The sequence below is a fragment of the Plectrocnemia conspersa genome, unplaced genomic scaffold (genome assembly GCF_051122295.1).
Source record: "Plectrocnemia conspersa isolate PC_06_02 unplaced genomic scaffold, ASM5112229v1 ptg000002l, whole genome shotgun sequence".
NCBI classification, from domain to species: domain Eukaryota; kingdom Metazoa; phylum Arthropoda; class Insecta; order Trichoptera; family Polycentropodidae; genus Plectrocnemia; species Plectrocnemia conspersa.
Window position 1 is genome coordinate 17,090,684 of NW_028277166.1, and position 25,199 is coordinate 17,115,882.

The window sequence follows — 25,199 nt, forward strand, 5'->3', positions numbered from 1 at the left end:
GGTACACAGATTTTTACTGCAGTATAATAATGTGTATTAGCACTAGACCAATACAATAACGCAATACTTTATTGTTAATATTATACAAAATTATCTTTTAAAATTCTCGTTTTGGCCTGAACATACTGAAATTTTACTTAAATAAAAAATAAAAAATTGAATCAATTTAAAAAAAAATACATAATAAGAAATTAAATGGGAAAATCTTAGGCTAATATTATTTTTAAACTTTCACGTTTAATGTATAAATAGAGAGGAATGCAATAATGATAAATGTTCATTAAAGTAATAATATTGTTAAAATACATATTACAAATTAATATGAATTATTTTATTAAATTTATATAAAAAAAAAAATTGTCAAAAAAATAAAAATAGTATGAAAAACAAACATATATTGTTCCATTTTTTATGATATTGGTATCAATGATAAATAATAAAAACAACGAGTGGTTTTGAGCTGTCATGTCAAATGAAATAAGTGAACACGTCAAATCTATTGACAAAACCTATATCTAACAGTCATAGAACTCACGACAAGCAACGAAATAAAAGACAATAAATTTTTGAACACACTATACTCGCATTATTTACATAAACATAGATAATACATACATACACGTATTATTTTCAATATTTACTAGGCCGCAATCATTTTTCTTACTACAGTATCATACTGTGAATCAGCACCAAAACAATGAAATAATTTAATAGTATTATATAGTACATATGTCAATCATAATACAAAAAAAATGTTTTTTACGCCTTTCTTTAAAAGTATTTATAAACTGTATCAAGGCACTAAGTAAAATAAACAAAAAGCATATTTTTTACAATAGATTCTTAACACCAAAACCGCTTAGCGAATTTTATTAATTTTTCTATGCTAATTCTTGGAACTGCTTGTTTTAAATAAACGTAAAACGCAGTACCTAGGAATAGATACATAGTTCTAAAGCGTATATTTACAGAAAATCTGAATCATAAACGAACACATAATCAGTATTAAGCATCGCATAGACGTTTATATTTAGATATGACAAAACTATTACTTACTTGCAATTACACTTCGGATATAGAAATGTAACACATTGCGTTGACTGTGAGCTTTTTATTCGTGCTACCGTCAAATCGATCGACTTTTCAGTAATAAACTATTACTGAAGCAAATTGCAATAGATTACAATTATTTTAATAATATGCTTTAAATTCTATATAAATTGATAATAATATGTAATCAATCAATAAAGTAGACTTATTATAATCAAATGAGATTTAGACTTATCTTTTCACTTTGCTATCCTATAGAAACCACCAGATAATATTTGTTGAGATAGGAAATAAGTCATTTTACGTTTTTCTTGTTGGTACACGTATTGAATGTAGTGTAGAATTCGTAATAGATCATTGACCATTATGTTCGCTAGTGACTGTCAAATTAAATATTATTGAATGACAATACTCCAAAATAATATATGTATGTGCAGACCCAATAAAAAAATATTAGTTTAATTTCTAATTTATAATCTAGTTCTAATTTACATAAGTTTTTAGCAGTACGAATAATATTGGCACGAATAATAATAATATTTGTTATTAAATATATTGATTACTAAAATAATATTTATTTTTATTAAAAACAACATGACGTATTATATTCTAATTTGATTATAATATGTTAATATTTTATTTATTATTTTCTTATCGAAGATCAAGCTTAGAATTTTATTTCTTATTGTGAATTTCCGAACGATACAATAAACAAATACACATTATCTATAAAGATAATTAAATCGTATAATATTACTAGCAACGATGTTGTATTTTAAAACAGGGATGAAAAAGGCAACATGATTTTAATTAAAAAAATATTCTATATCAGTATATTCCATAAATGTAATGCTTTATCTAAACAACAATTTTTATCTTGTATAAAAAATAAATCTATCTATTGTGGTCATTGTTGACCATGAAAAAAGCAAGGTTATACAAAATTTAACCAAGCATCTATAAAATATAGCATCCGAGATATATTTATAATCATTGTCTTACAATATTGCAATTTTTCAAAATTAAAAGTCACGACCAGTCGATGTTTTAGCTTTTAGTACAAGTACAGTTGACCCCCTTATATCATAGAGATTGAGACTTCGTTATAAGAATACTACGTTATAGGGGACTAGGCACCCATACGAAATTTGAGGTTATGTAAATTCATCAGTATTTTGTGAATTTAACGAAATCAGAAAATCAAATCTTTTTTGACATTTTTATATTTTAAATGACCTTGTATTTAGTTTGTAAACTAGAGCACATGCTCTTATTGCGACATGCGCGCGAAGAATGTCTTTGATTTTGCGACTGTCAGGGAATCAAACGCAGCAGTTTTTTTAGTTATTTTTTTAAACGCGTAAGCCTACAATGAATAAATAATAAAAAGTAAATAAAAATTATCATACTTTTTCTGCAGTATGTTTTATTTTAGAATATTAATAGAAACCTATAAATTATATTAAAAACAAGTAATATTGATAAATGAATTTTTTTTTTTAAAAATCGTCATTTTAAAATAAAAAACTAGCTAAGTTTAGAAAGATTAGGTATTATTTTAAATGCACTAAAATTTTAATGTTGGATATAAAGCGTCTTATATATTTTATAAAAATATATTTTGGATTCATTAATACTTCTTTAGATTTGTAATAGATATGTATTACATAATTGAATAGTTTTATTATAAAAAATTAGAATGGTTGAAACCCTCTGAAAAGTGCATACATAATGTATTAAAAAACATGTACATTGCTTTGCTTGATCATAATTTTTTCCATAGCTATTAAAAAATAAATATTTTCCTACTGTATTGTGATGAATTTACCTGGAATATTATAGCGCGGCGGCGTTTCGCCTATCACAGAATACGTCTAGTGAAATCAAGGGACAAACAGTAACAAAAACTAACCTATATGGGGAACGCTATAGGAGGGACCGCCGCATACGTTATAGGGGGGCTTACTATACTATATCCATAACCGATTCGATAGATTCATATTTTTAAAATTATTTCTTTACATGATGCACATGTCAAATAAAATGTTTATATTTTAGGTATTCCTCAGTAATACAATTGTATATTAAACTAGATAAGTACAATAGGTATATCTTTAAAAGTTATAAAAATAAATATTCTGTCAACAAAATCAGGAATTAATTTACCAATATAGTCCAACGAATGAGTTGCCAGTCGGATTCTTATTACTCGAAAAATTAATATGATTTCCAAATTGTATGTGAATAAATATTGGATAGAGCAATATCTGCATTTATTACAGAATACTTACGATGTTTTCAGTAGTTATATTATAGTAATTGTTAGGACTTGCTGCATTGTTATGACTGGTTATTATTATAATGGTTAATTTTGTAATATGTAATGTAAGAAATAGTTGATTTATAATTATATTTAATTGCTTCTAAAAGTTGTTTATCACAAATATAATATTTGTATTACTGTCCATCTTGAAAGAACTTGGCTCTAAAAAGATACTTTTTGCCGACCGTCTTAAAACGTGTGGGTATAAGGTGAAGGTTATTCATACAGTTTTCGTGCATATTTTCGTTGGAAATTATGAAAATTACATCAATCTGACACGGCTCATATTATATATCAGATGACTATGAATGAACAGAAAATTATAATTCGCATTCATATAAGATTATTCATACAGCTACATAAGTGTATAATGGAAAAACATAATCCTTAACTATAATAATACATTTAAAATAAATTTAAAGACTGCTTATTCATATAAATAAAAATAAAAAAAACACAATTCTCCATAGAAAAGATTAAATGATTAAAATAAATTGTATGTCTGATACTTTTATTTCACTATTTACTTAAGTCAGAATATTTCTAAGATTTTAAAATATTTCTTGGTCATCTTGTATCACATTGTCTCATAATCACATTTGAGGCGCCGGTTCTAGCGTTGGCGTAATTTGTCTCATCATTATCACTTCCTTATTTAGTCGTCTTCCTTTTTAAAACAATACCATGTACTCGGACTTTCTTCAAATAAATATTACCAACAAATCTAATATTAGTGACATAAACAACGATAAATTTGATGATTCGCAATGCAAGATCCTTTGTATTATTTTAAGCAAACTGATCCTTTAGATATTTTTGACTCTTCATTTTCCTTGTGTACATATCATGACCGAAATAATTTCTTAACACATAATTGAAAAGCGCATCTCTTTCGTTTATATATTCCATTACTTTAAATACTTTGTCCCGTCAAGTCTCAAGACGCGAAGTATACTTCTGTTTACATTAAACGATTTTAATCTCTTAGATATGTTTTGGTTGAACGTTCGTTTAAATATAAGATGTATATAGAAAGCTTATTAACAAATCATGACTGCTATTGGTTATTATTATTAGGAAATATCTTATCGATCGTATCTAAAATAAACTTACTATTGTTTGTTTATTACATACTTAATTTATTATATTATTAAGATTGTTTCATAGGAAATATAATCATGTATAAATGATATGTTTTTTCTACTATTCACGTGATTACACTTTGAACCTATGTAGACTGACTAATTTTTGACCACCAAAAATTAGTCAGTATACATTAAAATTATTTGTATGTATTATATAACATCGTTGTCAAAATAACACGAAAACATTTTTGTACTTTTTGACCACAAAAATAAAATTACAATAAAAATGTCAGCAGTCAATAGTCGAATATATTTTTTTAAACTTTTGCTATAAAACTCTCTAAAATACATTTTTTAATTGTTTAAGATAAACTGTAATACATAGACAGTACTTATTTTAGTAATTTAAAGTTAAATGTTAGGTTTTTGATAAAATTACGAGTTTTTGTCATAGAAAATATATACAAAAAATGTTTTTGTATATTATATAATAGTTACTTTTGATAGGTGATTTATTTCTTACAATTAGTTTTAATTCTACTGATACATATCTATAATATATATGAAGAATATTTACAGAATTAAATTTGAAAGGCCTCAAGGAAGCTATAATATGTTTATGTGTAAAGTTATACATGTTTTTTCTAGAACCTATTTTTTGTAAAAATTAAATTAGTTAAAAGTTAAAATAATTGTAATCAAGTCTAATTCCAGTGATATAATCCACAAAGCTACGTGTCACACTTAAAATTGATAACCATTATCAGAAAAATTATATGAACCTTTATTGCTATTGCTATCAAAATATCAACTGAAACAATATAATCTCTCCATCACTATGATACCATAAAAAAATTGTGACGATTTCAATAGCTAAAAATTATATTTGTAATGGTTTTATAACTTAGATCTAAAGGAGTCCAAAGTGTATTATTTATATTTAATCATAGAAATGTAATTAAAAATATTAATAAGGAAAAACTGATGACACAGATAATTTTATAGTGTAATTTCACATATACACAAATCGAGTTATCTTCGCTTTGTGGCTTTGTATCCTTTGAGTACTGCTTTCATATGTACCGAAAAAAAATGTGTGGCTTCGTAAAAAATGCGATGTGACGTCATTTTACATCATAAATTGACTCCAATAAATAAAATGTGATCAAATCTATGACCGATTTTTTTAGATGTGTATGATTATAATCGATTAAAATAGTTTAAATTCTACAAATGATATATAATCTTTGAATCTTCATTAGATCCTACACTAATCATCGTCAATTTAAACTTTGTACTCTGACATAATCGAGAACCAATTGCTGGCAATATCACAGACATCTGTGAGTGCGCAAATGTGATGCTGCAATCTTCGATAACCAACTTAAGCCCCGTTGCATCGGATCGCAATAAATATGGATCAATTTATCCCAGCGACATCGAGATGCGACGTTGGTCAAGGTCTACATCGATGGTTAATTAATGCATCTATAATATCTTGAAAAGCGGAGGACAGCAATTTGCTCTCAAAGTTCAATTATTTGATGCGACGGCACATCGTAAATTGTCGACCTTCGTAAGTAATCGCCGGTTTGCCGAATTTAATTCGTTGCGGTTAATTAAAAAATTAAGATGATTACACGCCTATGTTGGATGCTATTGTTTTCAGTGATGCATCTACAATGTAGTTTTTCGTTGTTCATTATATCCACCTTGAACGAATCTGCTTTTTTCTTCAATATGTAAAAGTCTCCACATATTTACATATTTTTGGTATGCTCCAAATACTAGATACTTTTTTTGAATCGATGCATTCGAGATTCTGCATCTAGTTGTCCCAGAATACATAAATAATTTGACTAAACTCTTTGTTTTTAATGTCTATAACACCTATTGAATAATCAACGGAAGGTTGACTTAAAGAAAAATACTTAACAATTGATCTTAAATGATAAAAATTGTGTTGACTTAATAATTTAGCAAATATTTCCATTTTCGCATTTCACATATAGGAAACGAGGCAGACATCTTATAGCAATAAAATTATTTGACGCGATTATCAAAGTATGGATTTGTCAAATATATACACAATTAAATAGTATTATAAATAAGATAAATTATGTATACAGTTTTGATTCATAAGGAGCGGGTTAAAAATAATACACGTACAAATACCTATAGGAAAATATAATTTTGTGTATAATAAGAGCAAATAGCAAGACTATCGTTCATAATTTTAAAGTATTAATTTAATACAGATTTAAAATAATTAATAAATACTTCATCATTGGTTATAAATTTAGTTAAATTTATTAATAATTATTTTTTCAGTAAATTTCTACACATACAGTAGTGTGCGAAAAAACGCATTACTTTTTAAAATCGTAAGAAAAATAGGATATTTCCGTCATCGCTTGCTGGAATTTTAGGATTTTTATTGTATTCATTTAAGGGTAAGTCTCTATTGTTTTCTAGCAGCTACTTATTCAGTTGACTGACATCTTAAAAGTTATAATGCCGAATCGCTCACAATTAAGTGAAAATCAAAAAGCCGATATCATTGTGTATTCGGCAAAGGGGTTTTCGACAAGGCAAATTTTTCAGTTTGTTGGTTTGAAGGCAGCAAAATATAAATAAAAAAATATTAGTTATAATGCCTTAAGTTGTCTTCTAAAGTTTCTTTCTTTAAAAATAGTTTTTGAATCTACTAATGAATTTCTAAGTATTTTTACTTATGTATGTGTCTAAAAATGTTATATACTTTTTTATATTTTTCATTAATTTTTATTTTTTTAAATACACATTTTTATGTGTAATACTTCAAAAATCCTTTCAATAGTTAGAAAAAAATAGAATATATAATATGTTTTTAGTTTCATATGAAATATGATGATTTTGAAGGTGATGCTTTTTTTACACGCTACTGTATGTAGGTAAAACTAATAAAATAATTTGATTGTATGTTGATAGTATATCGATGCGCGGGCCCGCGTCGGCGTGCGAGCCCGCCAAAGTTGCGTCCGTCACTCCAGTGTTACCAGAGTGTCGCCAAGTTTTGGCTATAATAAACATAGTTGAATTTCGCAATTGTAAATTACTAAAACGGGGATAGTATAGGGGGCCAATTTATATATGTAAGCATTTAAACATGTTAATAATAATATTCAATAAAAATACTACTGCAGAGGCTCAATCTGTGTCTTATTACCACCCGTCACCTCATGTCGGCAAAATATGTAAAATAAATATTAATAAATCCGAGTTATAAAAAAGCGCTTCAATTAAGGAGCTCAATGCTACCGTGTACTTTGTATAATCACATAGTGCGCAGTACACTTACACATGCTTCTTTAATTTGTTTGCCAAATTGTGGCGACTGTCGACCACCATGAATAGTAACGCACAAAAAATGGCAATTGTCTCATTGTTAATGCCCGTAACCAAGAATGTTCACCATTAACAATGAGACAAACATCATGGCACAAGAGGGATTTCTTTTGACCACACAACACGGGTCGTTAAGAGAATCCCTTTTGTGACTAAACGGTGCGGATGCAATTAATCATCACAACAGCAAACCCTTTCCGTAGATTGGCTAGGAGATCGACGCACAAGCGTGATTGGCCAGCAAGGGTGCATCCCCTAAAAGAATATAAGCCCGGACTCCGACGAGGAGACGGCAGTTGATCCGAGTTGATCCGAGTTGATCCGCAGTGGACTCAAGACCTTGGTAGAGAGCCCAAGGACAATCCACGAGAGTCAAGAGAGAGTCGAGACGCTGAGGCACGAGACAGAGACCAGTTGTCAGAGAACGGAATCGGCGGCAAACGACGACCAGCAGCCTTCCTGAGGAACCAGCTACGCGCCCCCACCTGACACTCCTGACACCTGTCGCATGCAGCTTGAGCCATCTTGAGCATCATCAACTGCACGAACTCCGACATCACGAGAAACGTCACGCCATATTCGTCCATTAACAAACTTGTAAATATAAAATAATAAACAGTCTAATAGGATTCGATCAGGAGTCTCATTGGCCGCGAGGTCAACCACCCCTAGGGTTACACCCCCTAAAAAATAATACAACCAACTCTCTTCTAATAGAAAATGTCCAAAAAATCTATACATTTGTTTGTCGGTAAAGAGCGATAGCGCAAAAAATATTAGGATCGCATGCTGCGCCAAGAGCGATCTGAGATATACGATTTTTATTTATTTCAGTTGTGACTTTTTAATAATGATTTTTTTGAATTATTTATTACATAATATATATAATTAACGAAACAAAATTAAGCATCCCAACACAAATACGTTTAATATTTTTAAATGCCATATTATGTAAAAATGCCATAATATCATTTTTCCACGTTAACAAGCAGTAAATCCAAATATCATGAATATATTTTGCTTCATTTTGTTTCTTCAGTTTGTATTTTTTAGAAGCTCTTTGAAAATTACAACATATTTTCAACGATTACAAAATACATATGTAATATAAATTTATATCATTATTATTCAATGGCAAGCTGTGATTTCAATAAACGCAGATATGTTTTTGCGCTTCAAATTGGCACCACTCGTGGAGCACTGTTGTACAATTTCCATGATTGACGCCTTGCAACAATTGATTATAGGACAAGGTTGAATTGTCAACGGTTACCACAATCACGATCCAGATGGTGCGTTTATACGACTTAAAAGGTGCATTCGATGATCAAGGTCTCAGATAAAATATGACCGAAATTCCCCCAATTTAAAATATAATAATATCTACAAAACCATATCGAGCTATGGCAACATTGACCCAGCGGCCATTTTTTGAATCGGTGACCTTTGAATGGGAAAATTAATTCGATAATTATTAAAGCATGTGTCGTTTGAACGATTAATTAACACCCCGATGTACTAGTATATTATAGTAGTAGCTCTGTGTTTGCCATAATATTTTTTACCAACCAAGGACGCAATTATCGCATCGTTGAAACGTTATTAATATCCGTCAAATTTGCGGCGAACAGTGTCCAGTATTCGATGACAGCAAATTAGGAATGTCATTGTCAATGCTATTTTAATTTTAGAAATCTTTACCTCAAATATTTTTTTTAAATACTGTAGTTAAATATATTTACATACAATTATTAATAAATAAGTTTATACACATATTATATATAAATACAAAAATACAACTAACCTGTTTTAATGATAATGAGCTAACGAAATAGAATTGATAATAATTTGTTTAAAAAATTAGAAAACTGATCGGAAGATGTCTCTAATTAATTCAAGCTTTGCTTATGTGAACAAATATTTTTATAACTATTATTGGATATATTTAAAAATATATTTAATATAAATATATTAAAATTAAAATAAATAAAAAAATGCCTACTTAAATATGAATATTCATTATGATTTTAACCCTAATAAATAATTTCTAGGAAAATTAATTATATTTTAGCTGTGTCTGGGGTAAAAGCTAACCGTTTATAGGTCAGAGGTATAACATAAAATTAATATACATTTTATTCATAAATTTTAATATATATCCAACAAAAGTACGTTGTTTCATTATAAAACTGTATGATAAATTTGTGTTTGAATTGTTTATAAATTTCTGTATCGTTGTAGTCACAAATGTTCGGAAACAAAATTGTTTTTATTTATTTACATATGTATGTCAAGTATTTTTTATATATGTATGTATTTTATAAAACAGAGTCAAATGTAAAATAAAAATTCATAAACCGTTCTATTATTTATTCGAAAGTAAATTGGAAGCGGTGTCACATATAATGTAATTTAAAGAGAAGAAAGCATTATAGTAGCTTGAAATAACTGCTGTACTGCGACATCTAATTTTTGAATAGTGTAGGAGAAACTTATTTAAATTAATCGACTAAGATAGTATAGTGATGTATGTCTGTCAATCCAGCAAGTATATCAATGGATCGAAATGGTGTTTTAAAGTTCAGAGCTTAATAAAATTAATTAGTTCCCAAATAATAATTGATGTTTTAATAAGTACAAAATTCTACAAAAAGCAAAATTCAGTACATATTCAAGGCTTGAAATAAATTATAAATTTGCTTTAATTTGGATAAATATTAAGTTGAACACGTATTCGCAAACGTGCCCTACGTGAATATAAATGTGTAATATAATTTTAACCCGGATGAAAAACATTTCAGGAAAGTTTATTACAACCTTATGTTTAATTCGAACCTATTTGGAATCATACATTATTCATGCTACATAAAGAACCTACCACGTGTTTATAAATATATGCACTTTGCGTTGTAGCCAACGAAATATTCCAAAAGTAATTTAAATACAACTAATTTATATTGTAATTTTGCTTATCTCCAAATCGCTCACACAAATGTTTATATTATACATTGCGTGACACATACTTATATGTCTAAGAAATGAGAACGTGTTTATTTATAATATACATATTACTTTTTAATACTGTTACGTATTTCAGATTTAATCTTAGCCATTTGCCACTCTATATGCATTAATATATATGTCATACGTGTGCAATATAACCATTTACGACTCATCAACTCTGAACTGAACACCGCCCTAGCAATTTAGTCACTATGAACATATTGCTTATACTCTTCTAGCCATCCATGATCTTATTAAATTCCGCCTACGGCGTAACGCTTCATAAATGAGATTTGTTTGATTTAGCGCTCAAGATTAAAATTATTAAACTCATCTCGGTGAGATCAATTAATCCGGAAGCAGCGTCTGGAGGTCGTCGAGTACAAAAAACACGTGTGAATCATCATGATGTCGCAATTAATAAGCAAGGATTAAATCTTAGCACTCTTTCACATATAAAGGCAGCAAGAGTGCTTTCGAGCGAAATAAATGACATTCGCGGCTTTTAAAGTTACGCTTCGAGTCACTCAAGAAAATGGCAATCGGACGTGACGATTTTCGCGCTACGAAGAAAATTTCTGATGGGTTTCAACGCGTTGCTTCTACGAAAATATTTTTGATATTATAGAATTTCATTTAGAGAGACTTGTCTTGAGAACCTCCGTAGCTATTTCTAAATTATATTATCAGAAAGTAAGCTCTTAAGATAGATTAATAAAAACCTTTTTCCTTCAAGGTGTCAATCGGGTAATGAATTAAAGATGACACACTTTTCCAGGTTTTCCGCTCCGAATCGCAACTTCTGTTTCCGTTTTTATGGGTCGTAACGTAACATTGGCAATGGCAAATAAAGATCGTTATCTTCAAAGTGAATTGTATAAATTGCAAATGTGGCTCATTTGAAAAGATGTAATAATATATTTTTCTTTTTGAAACTACAGTAAGTCTTTGACTTAGACGTAATTTTAAAGATTTTTTAGGCAGGCAGCTAGTGCTATAATAATAGGATAAAGCTGTCAAAAATATTAGCAATATCTTGGGAAAAATTTCAGTATTTATTATATGTAAGTAATTTATAATAATGCTATATAAACTCATTCTTTAGTTGGTCAGGGATAATATGCAAACTCTTCAGGTTGACGATATTATTAGACCAATCAAATTGGCTAAAGAACTGGATCTTAAATTAAAAAAGCAACTAAGTTTTAATGTAACTTGAGAAAGTAAGACTCTTTTATAAAAGAATAGCAATAAAATGAGCCAAAGAATAAATTTTTAGCCAAAATAATCCCTGATTATTTAAATGTGATTGAGAACGATTTGCGAAAGTTTCAAAAGCAGTGAATGATGCTATAACATGCTACACAATAATTAATGAAAACTAAACTAAAACTTAGATGGATCAAAGGTTGGTGGTTCAACATACGCATTAAAAGTACAATTATATCGTAATGTGGATATGCCATATTTGTCTCTTTGATAAGCATTGTTTGTTCAGTTTGTTCAAAAGCCTTTTAAATGATAATCAATAAGTAATATACCAGAAAATGTAATTCATACCATTTCTTGCAGATTATATGTGCATACCAGTGTTGTGCGGTCCATACATGCTGTAGATGCAGCGCATGCCTTGAGATTGTAAAACGATTCTAAAAATTAATTATTTTATCATTTATTATTTTTTTTAATTTACGTAATTGTTCTGAAAATCGGCTAGAGATAACCATACCGTGGGAGCGGCTAAAGCCGACTTGCTGGCCAGCTATCTTGCGCAGTCGATACGCGTGCGCCATGAACTGCTTATCGGGAATTGAATTTGTCGCGCATGCAGTTACTCGTACTCGTATTTACAGTCGCCTGTTATCGACCATTCATGCAATTGACGTTTTGAATCTGTGTATTTCTCCGGAATTTCGGTCTTCATATCTCGCAGTGGGAGCTGCCGGCTTCCCATACCAATAGCCGGGTAGGTGTGAAATCTCTCGTACATTTTGTTATTTGTTTAAATCCCGACGATCGTGTTCTAAATTTAAATAATACGAAAATAATTTTACAGAACCGTTTTTTATATCACTTCAACGCTTGTGTGGAACTTTTTTTAATTTTATGAGGTTCAGAATTCCATTTAAAATTTATAAATTGCATTAATAATGTGATTATTAAAAATGAACTAAATATATTTTAACGGAAGTATTCAATTTAATAAAATTAATTTATACCATACCGGCGACAAGTGCTACTGTAGAAAGATAATTTTCTACAATGAAAAGAATAAATACATTCACTAGAAATAGTTAGTGAGAATAGATTGTCAGCACTATCAATCGAATAAAAACTTTTAGATAAATTAATGAAAGACAATATATTATATGATGCGGTTATTGATGACTTTTGTAAGAAGAAGCGTCGAATGAAATTAATTTTGAAAAAATAAATACATAATATATTTATTAAATAAATTCAGAAATATAGTTTTTGTTTCCCCCCCCCCGACCGCATGCCTTGTTTCAAAAGTCACTGCACGCCATTGGTGCATTAATTTATATTCTTTATTGGTAGAGAAAATGCTCTTACTATTTTTAGTGATATTTTGTTTTTAGCGTGTAGAAGTAGAACCAGGTTTTATAACGGATTAAAAAATCGGTTATCCTTTTTAAAATGATTAACGTTATGAATAACTGTAATACGGTTAATATCATATCCAACTCTTCGGTTAGAATAGTTATAAATTCCTACAGCCTTATCAATTTCAGGCAATTTCAATTTCGTCAATAGTTTAAAAAGTTTAATGAATTTCCATGAGGTGGTGACATAATTTATAAAGTGACATCGTATAGCACTTGATCTATCGACAGCTGTCATATGTTAAAAGGACCAATACAACGCACTAAACGATTTTAGATGTATGTATTACCAATATCAAATTGCAAATGACCCAGATATATGAAGATATTTATTAGTTTACAATAGAAGCTTTATATAAAGTACTCATAAAATAAGTCTAAATTATTTTTCTTAGAAAGGTTTCCGATATCACGTATATCGATCTAACATAATATAATACATACATACATTGTATATACACGAAAAGTGTATAAATAAAAAAAGAAAGCATATAAAGTCTAAATTTAGGTAATTAAGAATGCTACCTTTCATATTTCATGCTTTTGTGGAAAAGTTTGAGAACATGTAACACTCGAGCTTACGCGTATTTTTATTAAAAAATGTTACTTTAACTTTTTTGTAAAAAAACCAAGACACGTTTGTTTAATATAAAATTTTAATTATTATTAAACATATGAAAAATGCTTTGGTATTTAAAATGTTACCGAGTGTTCCAACTACGACGGCAGAGACATGGTTTTACATTTTCCGAATACATTCAAACAGAATTTAGTCTATTAAAAAAATAATTATTACTTCTAAGAAGTCAACAATTTACATTAAAATCAATAAAATCGTGCCGTAATTATATATTTATAATTATATAAAATTAAATTAAAATTAGCATAATTAAATTTCCATCTGAGTGAAAATATTGTAGAAATTACACGCCTTTTAAACTTTACCCTCAAAGCTGTGTCTCCGGTACTCTTTCTTTTTATTTAGATTTTTACTTATGTTTACTCTTAAGAAAAAAATATCGCTAATCTTATTCAGATTAAGAATATAATTTTTTCTCTTCCAAAAGAATAATTTAAAAATTCTTAAAAACAAACAAGATACATTTAATTTTATATTATAAATTAAATTTAAACATAAAAGCTTACTATATACATATATAATACATACATACATATTATACTAACAAAAGTTAAGAAGTCGGTATTGATTTATTGCAAAAAAATTTAAAAGCGCCTTGCGTTTTTATTCTTGAATAATCAAAAATGAAATGTAATTTATGTGTTAAGTTAAGCTTTTTTTATATTAATTAAATAAAATTTGATATGTTTGATATAACTAAAATATTCGATAAAGCTGTGTTTGTTATAACAATGGTTATTTTAATGTAAGAGTTCTAAAATTATATGAAAACCTTAAACAAATTTTTACAAGTAAAAAAAGGATTTATATTTAATTATAATACTAAAAATAAAAATTGAATTTGCTCCGAATAATTTTCTAGCCGCCGGTAACGCATTCGATTGTTTCCACCAATGAAAAACAAGCATTCAAATATAAAACAAGATGGCCGACATCAACGTGACAACAGCTTTAAATAATTATTATTTATTAATAAAATTTTGCTATGCGACAATAATTTTCATTAATTCGTCATGTGCGTTGTTCGATTTGACTGAATATAAATAATCGGATCGCAAATTAACTAGGTGTGTTATAATACTAGATAAACAATCATAAAACAATCTTCGTAATGAATCTTCAAATTTTGAATTCCTGTCGACGCACCCCTAGGCCAAAAAAAGTGAGTTTTTCCTTTTACAATACATAAAAATTATCATTTAATGCACAAATGCAAATCGGCGCTGTTGCAGTGGGAACGCTATATATAGTATATCAGCCAACGGACAGCTTATAAATGTGTAGTTTCTTAGATGTTTTCTAATAAACGACATTTTACAATGATTATAAATATGTAATTGCATACCTGAAATAATCGATAACCAAAATATCTAAGGGTGAGTTATTTTTAATTCCGATATGGCAAAATGGTTTTTTTCAATTTTTGTTCTGTGTCATCATTCCTCTCTCGGAATAGCCAAATTCAAGATATTCAGTTTCATCAAACTTATGTAGTATGCTCTTTATAAAAAGATAATACTTGCTGACGGTGACTTCAACATGAGAAGGTTAACCCTTTGTTTATATATACCAATTCTACGTTGTAGCCATATATGTCATTAAATCATTGCTTCTAAAAAATAATTAAGAACAATAAGACCTTTATCAAGAGTTAAACATTGAACACATTATTACTACTAATTAATGAAATTTAAACGACAACCGAAGAACAAAATTGACGAAAGTTACCGTAGAGAATTAAACACGTAGATTGGTATCTCTTCATCTTCTTCAAAATTGTCGCAATATGTCATATTTTAATTGTTTGCCATACGTAAATGTTATTAGATCTATCATTGCTTCTGAAAATTAACTGTAAACGATACTATATAGTGGGTAAAATGTAACTTTTTGTTTACACTAATACGATTCTTTTAATTTTTACTAGCATTGTAATATGTTTAATTAACTTTGGTGTGTATATATATTTAATTGCCAAATCACCGCTGTTTGTCTTTTAATATTAGATCCTGAAAAGTCAATAGTAATTTTGTTAGAATAACTGTGACATATAACCAAACACTTACTGGCACACTCATAATTTATAGTTTTGATTGTATTGTCTATATAATTCCAAATGCTACATCACTTTGAATCATCTTCAATTGTAACTTTGTAAGAAAAACGCTGTGATTGTAACATATTTCACTGTTTATTTAATTGCACAAAAATTCGCGCAGCGAGCGCTTGCCAGATGACAGAAGAACTGTCACATGTAAAAAATTTGAAAGGGAAATCCCTGTTTTGGGAGCGTTTGAAAACGAACTATGAAATTGATTTTATCGATTTAAATTGTAAAACACTTTACAAAATATGTATAAAAATCATCAAATTCTAAAAAAAAATTTTTTTTTAATATGTTTAATTTATACGGGATTTAAAATATATAAAATAAGTAATATAGATTTGTATTAGATTCTCTATACAGAAAAAAAATGACTTAAATTTTGGCGAACGTTAGCAGTTTAAAGTTATAGTTTTTAGAGAATTTTTGAAATTTTGCTTGAATAAACATTTTCAACAAAAGTGAGCAAAGTTTCAAAATAAGTACCGTTTATTACCAACCAACTACTAAACTTTTAGTTTTACATGTATTATTTTGTTCGCTAATTCGCATATTTTATATAGTTGTCCTTAAAACTCTTAAAAGCTCTTCGCTAAAATTCACTGAAATTATTTCCTCTAAAGCGATAAAACTATTTATGAGTTGTCTTTTCTGGAACAAAGCCATGTCCATAAACGGTACTGATGCTATAAGTGGTTTTTCATGTGTCATAGATTGACCTTTTCAGCAACCGGCACCTCCATTAATCTTATGGCAAAACGCAACTAATTATTATTAACAATAAATCCTACTAATATATTTTATTATGAAGCAATATATTTAATAAAACGAGCGACTGTACAAATAAAATAATCTAAAATAGTTTGAGAAACGTTGAGTTAATTATTCTCATCGATATTCTGACTCACACCCTGCGTCTCCTACATCCAAATATAAATCGCATACATAATACATTATCACAATTGACAACAGTAGCTCGACATATAGTACTACATATCTATGGAAAGCCTTCAAGTACTTCCAGTGAACTTTTCCATAAAATCCGAAGCATAGTCGTATGTAAAAAAAAGCGGTCGTGAAGGGGTTCTCGTGCTTGGCATTGCAGATTCAGATGACAGTCGTACGAATAACAATGACCCACTTTCGGGAACAATGGGAGGCTGGCTGTACGTGTCGGCAGTTTCTATTCTCGTTTTGGACTCCCTTTTGACCGCTTATGTGCCATATGGGTAAAGAGAATTCATGTGGCGCAGGTTGGGTTCAATGTTTCCTTTATATTGTATATTATTATTTTACATTTACTTGGAACATGCTTGTTTGGCTTACAAACTTAATAAAAAATATATATCAGCTGTATTTGATGTATAACAATATTATAAACAATAAACAATGGAAAATAAAACACAACGTCAAAGTGACGCGTCGCCTTCTCCAGACTCAACAATAATTTTTTTTTAATTAAATAATTATAATTTCAATAATTTAGATTACCAATTTGAATCACCTGCTAAAAGCTTGTGGTCAGATTACGCACTCATAAAAAATGAAAAAAATTAATAACATATACTATATTTTACATCTTTGTATTTTTATTTATATTATTCTGTCGGTTAGCTTATTAATATTGCGAAAATATTTTTAATATCCTAATGAATAAAACCACCATATCTCTGATTGAAATTATATTTAAATTATCATCTCATTAATTATTAAAAAAAAAATTAGAATAATAAAGCTACGCAGATCAATACATGAACTTGTCAAGTCTATTTTAGGCAACTAATAATCATTTTTTAATAGTAAAATGTAATATTTATAAGCTATTTTCATACATACATAAATCATGTATTTTTACCGCTTTCTATACATTTATCTTTTTCGTCTAGCTTTACGACACCCAATCGGTTAGGGTCGCTCAGAGGTCAGACGCTATCACCTGCAATTTTTTTTTTCAGGAGGGTGTGGCAGATTTGGATCAAATGTTCATTCCGGACGATGGTGACGGCGATGACTATGATGATGGCGAGGAAAATGATGATGACGAAGAATCAACGACGGAGACGAATAGCGAAGAATACGACGACTTTGCCGATGTGGACGAATTGGGCTTGGTGATGGAAGGAAAATTAGTTCTAAAGAGCGGCGATGACGTATTGCCTTTGATCAAGAAAGTAATGAGGATCCTTCCAGAAGACATGGAGAATGATACTGAATTATATAGTAAATTAAATAAAATATTTCTTAACCTCTATTTATATTTAATAAAACTTTTCTTTCGTTATGATTCTAAGATCGTTCCAAACGTGGCGTGATCGAAGAGACTCCAGATGGCGTTCCTATTCTTGAAGAACCTTACAGAGTAGCTCGAGCCAAAATTCTTAATCAACTGTCAAATATAGCTCCTGAAAATCTTAAAGCAATGCCAGAACACAACATGACAGTACCTAGAATGCATTTCAGATGGAACAACACATCAGAGCATCCCAAAAGGTGCATATTTCTTATTAAACATAATTTAATAATAAGTCTATATTTATTATTATAATACTGTAGAAAACATCATAAAAAGTACGACTATTCAACAACAGAAAGTTCTTTACCTACCAGATCTTCAAGAGTTAAGACAGACGCAGAAAATATGAGACTTATGGAGAATCCTCGAGTTCACAGAATCAGACGCGTAATGATGAAAAGCGGTCCCACTTCTTCAGATCAATCGGCTGATTATCCGGTTTGTTTTATATTATTAATTTATCTCGAATTATGTTATATTTTTATTTTAATGGATACAGAATCAGCAACCAGATAGTTCAGAAACTCTACCAATGAAGCCTACTAGAGCAGGCGCAAAGAGGAATCAAGGAAAAAATATGTTGGTCGCTCATTTCAATGGAGATACCAGCTCTTACAGAGTTGGCTATACAGATCATTATGATGGTAAGTTGTTTACTGATCGTTTTACTAGATAAAGTTAATTATATAATAAATAGTACGGGAGATAAAATGTCTCATTGACTCTCTCCTTTTGCTATAAATGAAATTTTAATTTAATTTGTCAATAGTATATTCATTAAATAAACTATTATTATTAACGCACTTTAATATTCGCTTAGACAAAATTCATTGATTCTAAAATCAAAAAGTTAGTTCTTCGGAAGCTAAGCAACTTAGGTTTTTCGATGCAGCTTTTAAAGAGTTACTTAGGCGCCGCCGTCAGTAGGTGAGCTATGGAAATAGTCGCTTCGATGAGTATTTCGCTCATTCTGGATTACCACTTGAATCCAATCGGCTCCTCTGATGTTTATGCACTTTATATGACATTCATGTGGAAATTAAAACTTGAAATATTTATATGCTGATGACCCGAAAGTGTTTCAGAGTATTCGCACAAATTCGGATTTACTCTCTTTACAGAAAGACCTAGAGTCGTTGTGGAGGTGGTCAATCGACAATCGAGTCGACAATCACGTTGTCACATTTTCCAGGCCTTGTTCCAAGGCTTTTTTGAAAATTCCACCTTGTTCGATGGAATTTTCTTACAGTTTAGGCGGATGTGCTTTTAGGCAGAAATACTTCAGTCGATGACGTGAAAGTGACGTTCGAGCAGGGATAGAGATTTTGATGTACGTCGCTAAAATTTGCGATAAGGCGTCGGTGATGCTCGACTTTGTTATGCGGAGCGCGTGTCACTTCAATACTTTATTGCCGATTCGCGTTCTGTATGATACTGTATGATAGCGTCTTCGAATATTGCTCCATTGTCTGGAATCATAGAAAAGTGAAGTACTCCTTATTGTTGGAAAGAATTCAAAGACAATTTATAAAATATCTCTACAATGAGTAGTACGAGTCATATCCGTATTTATATCCTAATGCCCTTTTGCTAGGAGCGTTGGGATACAATTCATTGCATCTAATCAATGAAGCCCTTTCAACGTTGCCAAGAGGCCTGTGTCGACAAACCGTCAATGCGTTTTAGAGTGCCCTAGAAAGCTGCGATCGCGTCCCTTATTCTTGCCTATTGCGCCCAGGGCATCGGCTCTTGAGAACGCTCCTCTTGCACAAGCCATCCAGCTTCTCAACGAGCTTGCCAAACACAAGGATGTTTTCGTCGATAGCTATGAGGAGCTGGAAAAAATGTATGTGGGATGGTGTGCACCATAACTGTTTTTTTAAATGTTTAATTGTATAAATATTATTTGTACACAAGACGCTTATTTTTAATATTAATAAATCTCTGTTGATAATAATGTCGTTCTTAAGCAAGCAAATATTCTTCTGATGCGAAAATATAATATTACGCCTTAACAAAAAGGTGTCAATCTGTTGATCACATAATATAGAAAGTTACCTATATCATTTTTTCAGTGAATAGAGAATTAACGACCAAATTGACAGGTATATAAATATGTTTTATAAAGGCGACAAAGAAAAAGAATAATACACATACATTGTTCCGTCTTACACAATATATACATATTATAAATACATTGGATAGACAATTTGCGGTGAATATAGTGATCAATAACAACCAAACTTTAGCACAAAGTCTCGCGGCGCAAAGTTCCATCATTAGCGACGATACTAATTGAATACTGCGTTTTTAATTAAAGAGGATGTTCGAGCGATATCTATTGTTAGAGAGCTAAAGGCCTTTTTGCCAAAAGTTTTCCAATATTTTAATGAACTGTCTACCGTTTTCTTTCTCCAGTGTTATTCGATACATTTATTCATGCCTTAGGGCGAGTTGCAAAAACGTTTTTTGAAATGAGTTTGTTTGAAGCTGGAATTGCCTAAAAATAAGTATAAACAACGTAAAATATGTATTATCCATTTATTACAGAATTAATCAAAATACGACACAAATATATTATGTTACGAAAATTGCTCGAATTACATAAACAATCAGGTAAAAAATAACAATTAAAAATTCGTCTTGAAAGTTAATTAACATTAAATTTTATGTAGAATAAAATAAAGTAATAATTAGACTCATTTGAAAAACTAACACGTAAAGCGATTGCGAGCTGCGTTAAGAGAGCTTTAAAAGCTCTGATTGCATTATAATGAAACTTGCTCTTATAGATAATTAAATAGCTCGTACTTGTGACGCCTTTCTTTAGATAAAACGTTTGAAATTAATTTAGCACTAATCAAATTAAGGTTATTCACTTTATTCTACAAGTAACTCAAATACGAATCTACCCTATTCCGTTAGTTCAAACAAATTGAAACCGCGAAATCCAAACGAGGACATGTACAAAACTTAAATTAAAATATATATTATTATCGAATACTATTAAATATCTTCTCATTATGTATCACGTTGATATTCTGGATTGTTCTCAAAACTTGGTAAACGTGACATGGCTGATATTGATTCTAGACGACCATAATAGATACAGATTCATAATCTAGATTATTAACATTGAGCTGTCGTGCTGGTTATATTTTACAAATACAGCACAAATATATCTGATTTCAATCTTAATAAAAATATTAAAAATTTCGCAAAATAAATCGCTTTATCTTTTTACCTGGAGAATTCACTCATAATAATAGATCGACAAAATTTGTTGATACTTGCAAAAGCCTATTTCACTTAATAATATTTTGAAGAAATTTTAATTGTTTGTCATTCTAAGAATTTTATTATACTTTACTTTCATGGCTTAATGCTGATGAATGTATAAATAATTTATTCTTAAAATATAATTGGGCGTAAAAGGAGTTCAACTGGCAAATTATTATTTTAAATATACAGGAAGACACAATAAGTTAAATCCCTTTTAAAAGACATTGAGTCTATATATGAATCGATATCTAACAGGATATGCATAGTTATTCTTTAAGACCCTATTAAAACAGGCACTTCATCTTTTCTATTTTAAACTATATTCAAATTTTAATTAGTTAAATTATATTTGTACTAGTGAAAATATAATTTAATATGTAACATTTATACTTGTTATTCTCGTAGTCTTGTCTGCGTCTCGCCATTCAGTTAGATTTGAAGATCGGTTTTCAGACATCGGAGCACCACCAGTTTTGGCGTAAAGAGGGAAGCGGTTGCTATTTCAATATTTTAAATCCTCGTTTTTATCGATCGGATTAATATATAAAGCTCCTATTTGCAGTATTGTTCTATTAATAGTTGTATATTTTAGTCCGAATAATTATTATTTGTTATTAGGGTTCTCAATCGAATATTCGATTATTCGAATTATTCGTCCGGTTTTCAACTATATGAATATTAAAATATTTGCTCGAATATTAGTAAAATATTCGATTTTACCATCTTAAATGGAATTTAAAACAATCTTAGAATAAAACAATTTGTATATTTGAGCAACACAATTAGTCGTTTTATTTCTCATATATACATGAGTGACTAGTGCCGCTCCAAAATCCATGATTAAAGGCGAGACAATGAAATGCTTCCTCACAACAACAAAAATGCTTTTACGCCTTCGAAAAACATGAATAGAATGTTTATCGGCCGTACCTATTATGACCTAAATTCGAGGAATTCGTTCGTTGCACGAAATAAAATGTTGAAAAGGCCCATCATTTACTATCATTTAACGCTTATCTCAAAAATAGGTGTGCGTGGCAAATATTTGGTAAAGTTTTTGTATTTTTTTGTTTTAAGACGCAAATAGTTAATCTCAATTAGTTCAATAATTCGATCGCGATTAATTTATTTCTAATTATTTAATTTATATGCAAATCCACACAAAACAAATGCTAAATAAAATTCGTTTCAGACATTATTAGCTATATTATGTCTTTAAAATGTTCCATCAATTTTGCTAAATTAATTCAATCCCAGCTGATCCTAATTCTTGTGATTTAAAAAAGCTAAAATGACGTCACTGATCAAAAAGTATATAATAATAAATAAACATTTTCCTTTTGATGCCCTCACTGATCAGTAATTCGCACAGCATTGTGTTATGCATATTTTATACAATTCAAGTAGTTTAACGATTATGCAATTAATAAATTAGTAATTAAAATAATTATTATTAAACATTAATTATTTTTTAAATAAATAATATTCTACATGCAATTAATTATTTTAATACAAACCGAGAGAAAACATATGAATATATTCGAATATTCTAATAGTTGAATGCTACGAATAATTGAAAACTCTATTTGTTATATTTTTTAGCAATTTAAAATCCATTCGTTTTTTGTGGTTCACCCTATATATCTAATGTTAAAACAAATATTTGCCTGTTGAGTGTATTTTTTTTCAATTTATCTAATTGATATTAAGAACAACAATTAGAGCATCTAGAAAAACTAATTTATTTTTATTCACAGGGAACGGCAGACTAAGACACCCCCACGACGTTCCATACACAGCTTGGAGTCCGGCACCTTGGCTGGCGCCCTTGGGTCTGGACAAACAGTTTCAATTACAAGACGGCTCGGTTTCAGTACCCGAATCCGGCATATACTTTATCTATGTCCAAGTGAGTACACTGAGATTTAAATGAGAAAATAAACAAGTTGAGAGCCACTGAAACACTACAATTATTGACGTTCCACAATACGTGCGCAATTCCCGTGACGTTCACCGTTCGGAATGCTTTTCAGATATATTACCACGACGAGCACGACACCAACGGCTACAGGGTGTACAGAAATAATGGTATAAAAGACGAGACCCTACTGCAGTGCACCACGATGACCCATTCAACGATGAGGGTGGAAAAGTCCAACACTTGCTACACGGCTGGAGCTTTCCATTTAAGCGCTGGAGATAATATATCGGTGATGAATATCGGAAGTATGAGGTACAGCATCATGGAAGCTGGTAAGAGCTTCTTCGGATTTGTGATGCTTAGCAGTACTAAATTAAAATAAGTCTTGCCATATAGTAGTTTAATACAATAATTATTGTTTATTGTAAAAAAATATCAATAATAATATTGCTGTATTTAATCTTGTATCCAGTGCCATATATTACGTATACTATTAATAAATGTATTTATTAAATGATTTTTTATAATAAAAACGTATTTTATTATACTTACACGAATAGATCTGGAATTGGGTAACAGGTGCCACAAAATAAATTAAGTGATGTATATTTATTGTTAATCTTCCTTTGTAATATAACATGCATAAGCCCAATGCGTTACAGTGGGATGAACACAATAAACACATACAAGTAATTAATGAGACTTTACTTAACTACCGTTATATTCTTTGTTCTGTGGTTACCATGCAGTTGTTTTCGCTTCAGATTTTTAATGTTAATCTACTATATTTTGGGTCTTAACCGTGATTGTTTTACATGTAGTTTATTACGTATGTTAGTCTCACAGAGTAATGGAGGATTAAATGCGTAAATTTATTGAATACCTAAATTACGACTAACAACCACAATGTAGTTAATTTTAATGACTATTAGTAGTATTCGATTATTATATCTTAATGTAGCTCAATTTTATTTTAATTATCAATCACGATAGATTACAAACATATAGGAAAACCTAATCTATGATAATCGATAGAAATTATAATTTTATAATGATCACTAATACTGATTAAAGCCCAGGTTCATAGGTGGATCCAACGGACTAAGCTTAATGCAAGATGAAAGTGTATAAATTTGAGTGATGTAGAGTGCGTGTCCTAGTTCTTCGCGAAAAGCCTTTTTATATGTTTGACCTGTCTGCATAAATGAGTTTTGTCCATACGTCTCAATAACAACGATGCTTTGTTTGCTTGGCGTGACAATAGCATTGTAATGGCTTGACCACTTATTTTAAAATACGCATAATGTGTTGTCTGTATGAGAGTAAACGAGCAGCTGCTCTTATGTTTTGAAAGCCACGTTCATATATTATTGTTTTTTATATGACTTATCTAAGGGTTTGATTTATTATTTCACGTTTGAGGCCAAATCTTTCAATTACTACGGTTGTTTAGCATTAATTTATATCCCTTATTGTTATTCCCTTTG

General features: G+C 29.7%; 1 protein-coding gene across 2 annotated transcripts in view; it reads left to right on the top strand.

Annotated features, from left to right (window-relative positions):
- egr (TNF superfamily member 12 eiger) overlaps positions 1 to 24,245 on the top strand; it is a 30,782-nt gene extending 6,537 nt beyond the window's left edge. The window contains exons 2-7 of one of the 2 annotated variants that reach the window (XM_088205467.1): positions 18,172 to 18,436; positions 18,508 to 18,706; positions 18,770 to 18,947; positions 19,009 to 19,153; positions 23,549 to 23,700; positions 23,825 to 24,245. In XM_088205467.1, coding sequence (XP_088061593.1) covers positions 18,172 to 18,436; positions 18,508 to 18,706; positions 18,770 to 18,947; positions 19,009 to 19,153; positions 23,549 to 23,700; positions 23,825 to 24,094 — 1,209 coding nt within the window. In that variant the 3' untranslated portion in view covers positions 24,095 to 24,245. The remainder of the gene's footprint in view (positions 1 to 18,171; positions 18,437 to 18,507; positions 18,707 to 18,769; positions 18,948 to 19,008; positions 19,154 to 23,548; positions 23,701 to 23,824) is intronic. The other variant, XM_088205468.1, reaches the window with a different exon arrangement.
- Positions 24,246 to 25,199: the final 954 nt, after the last annotated feature.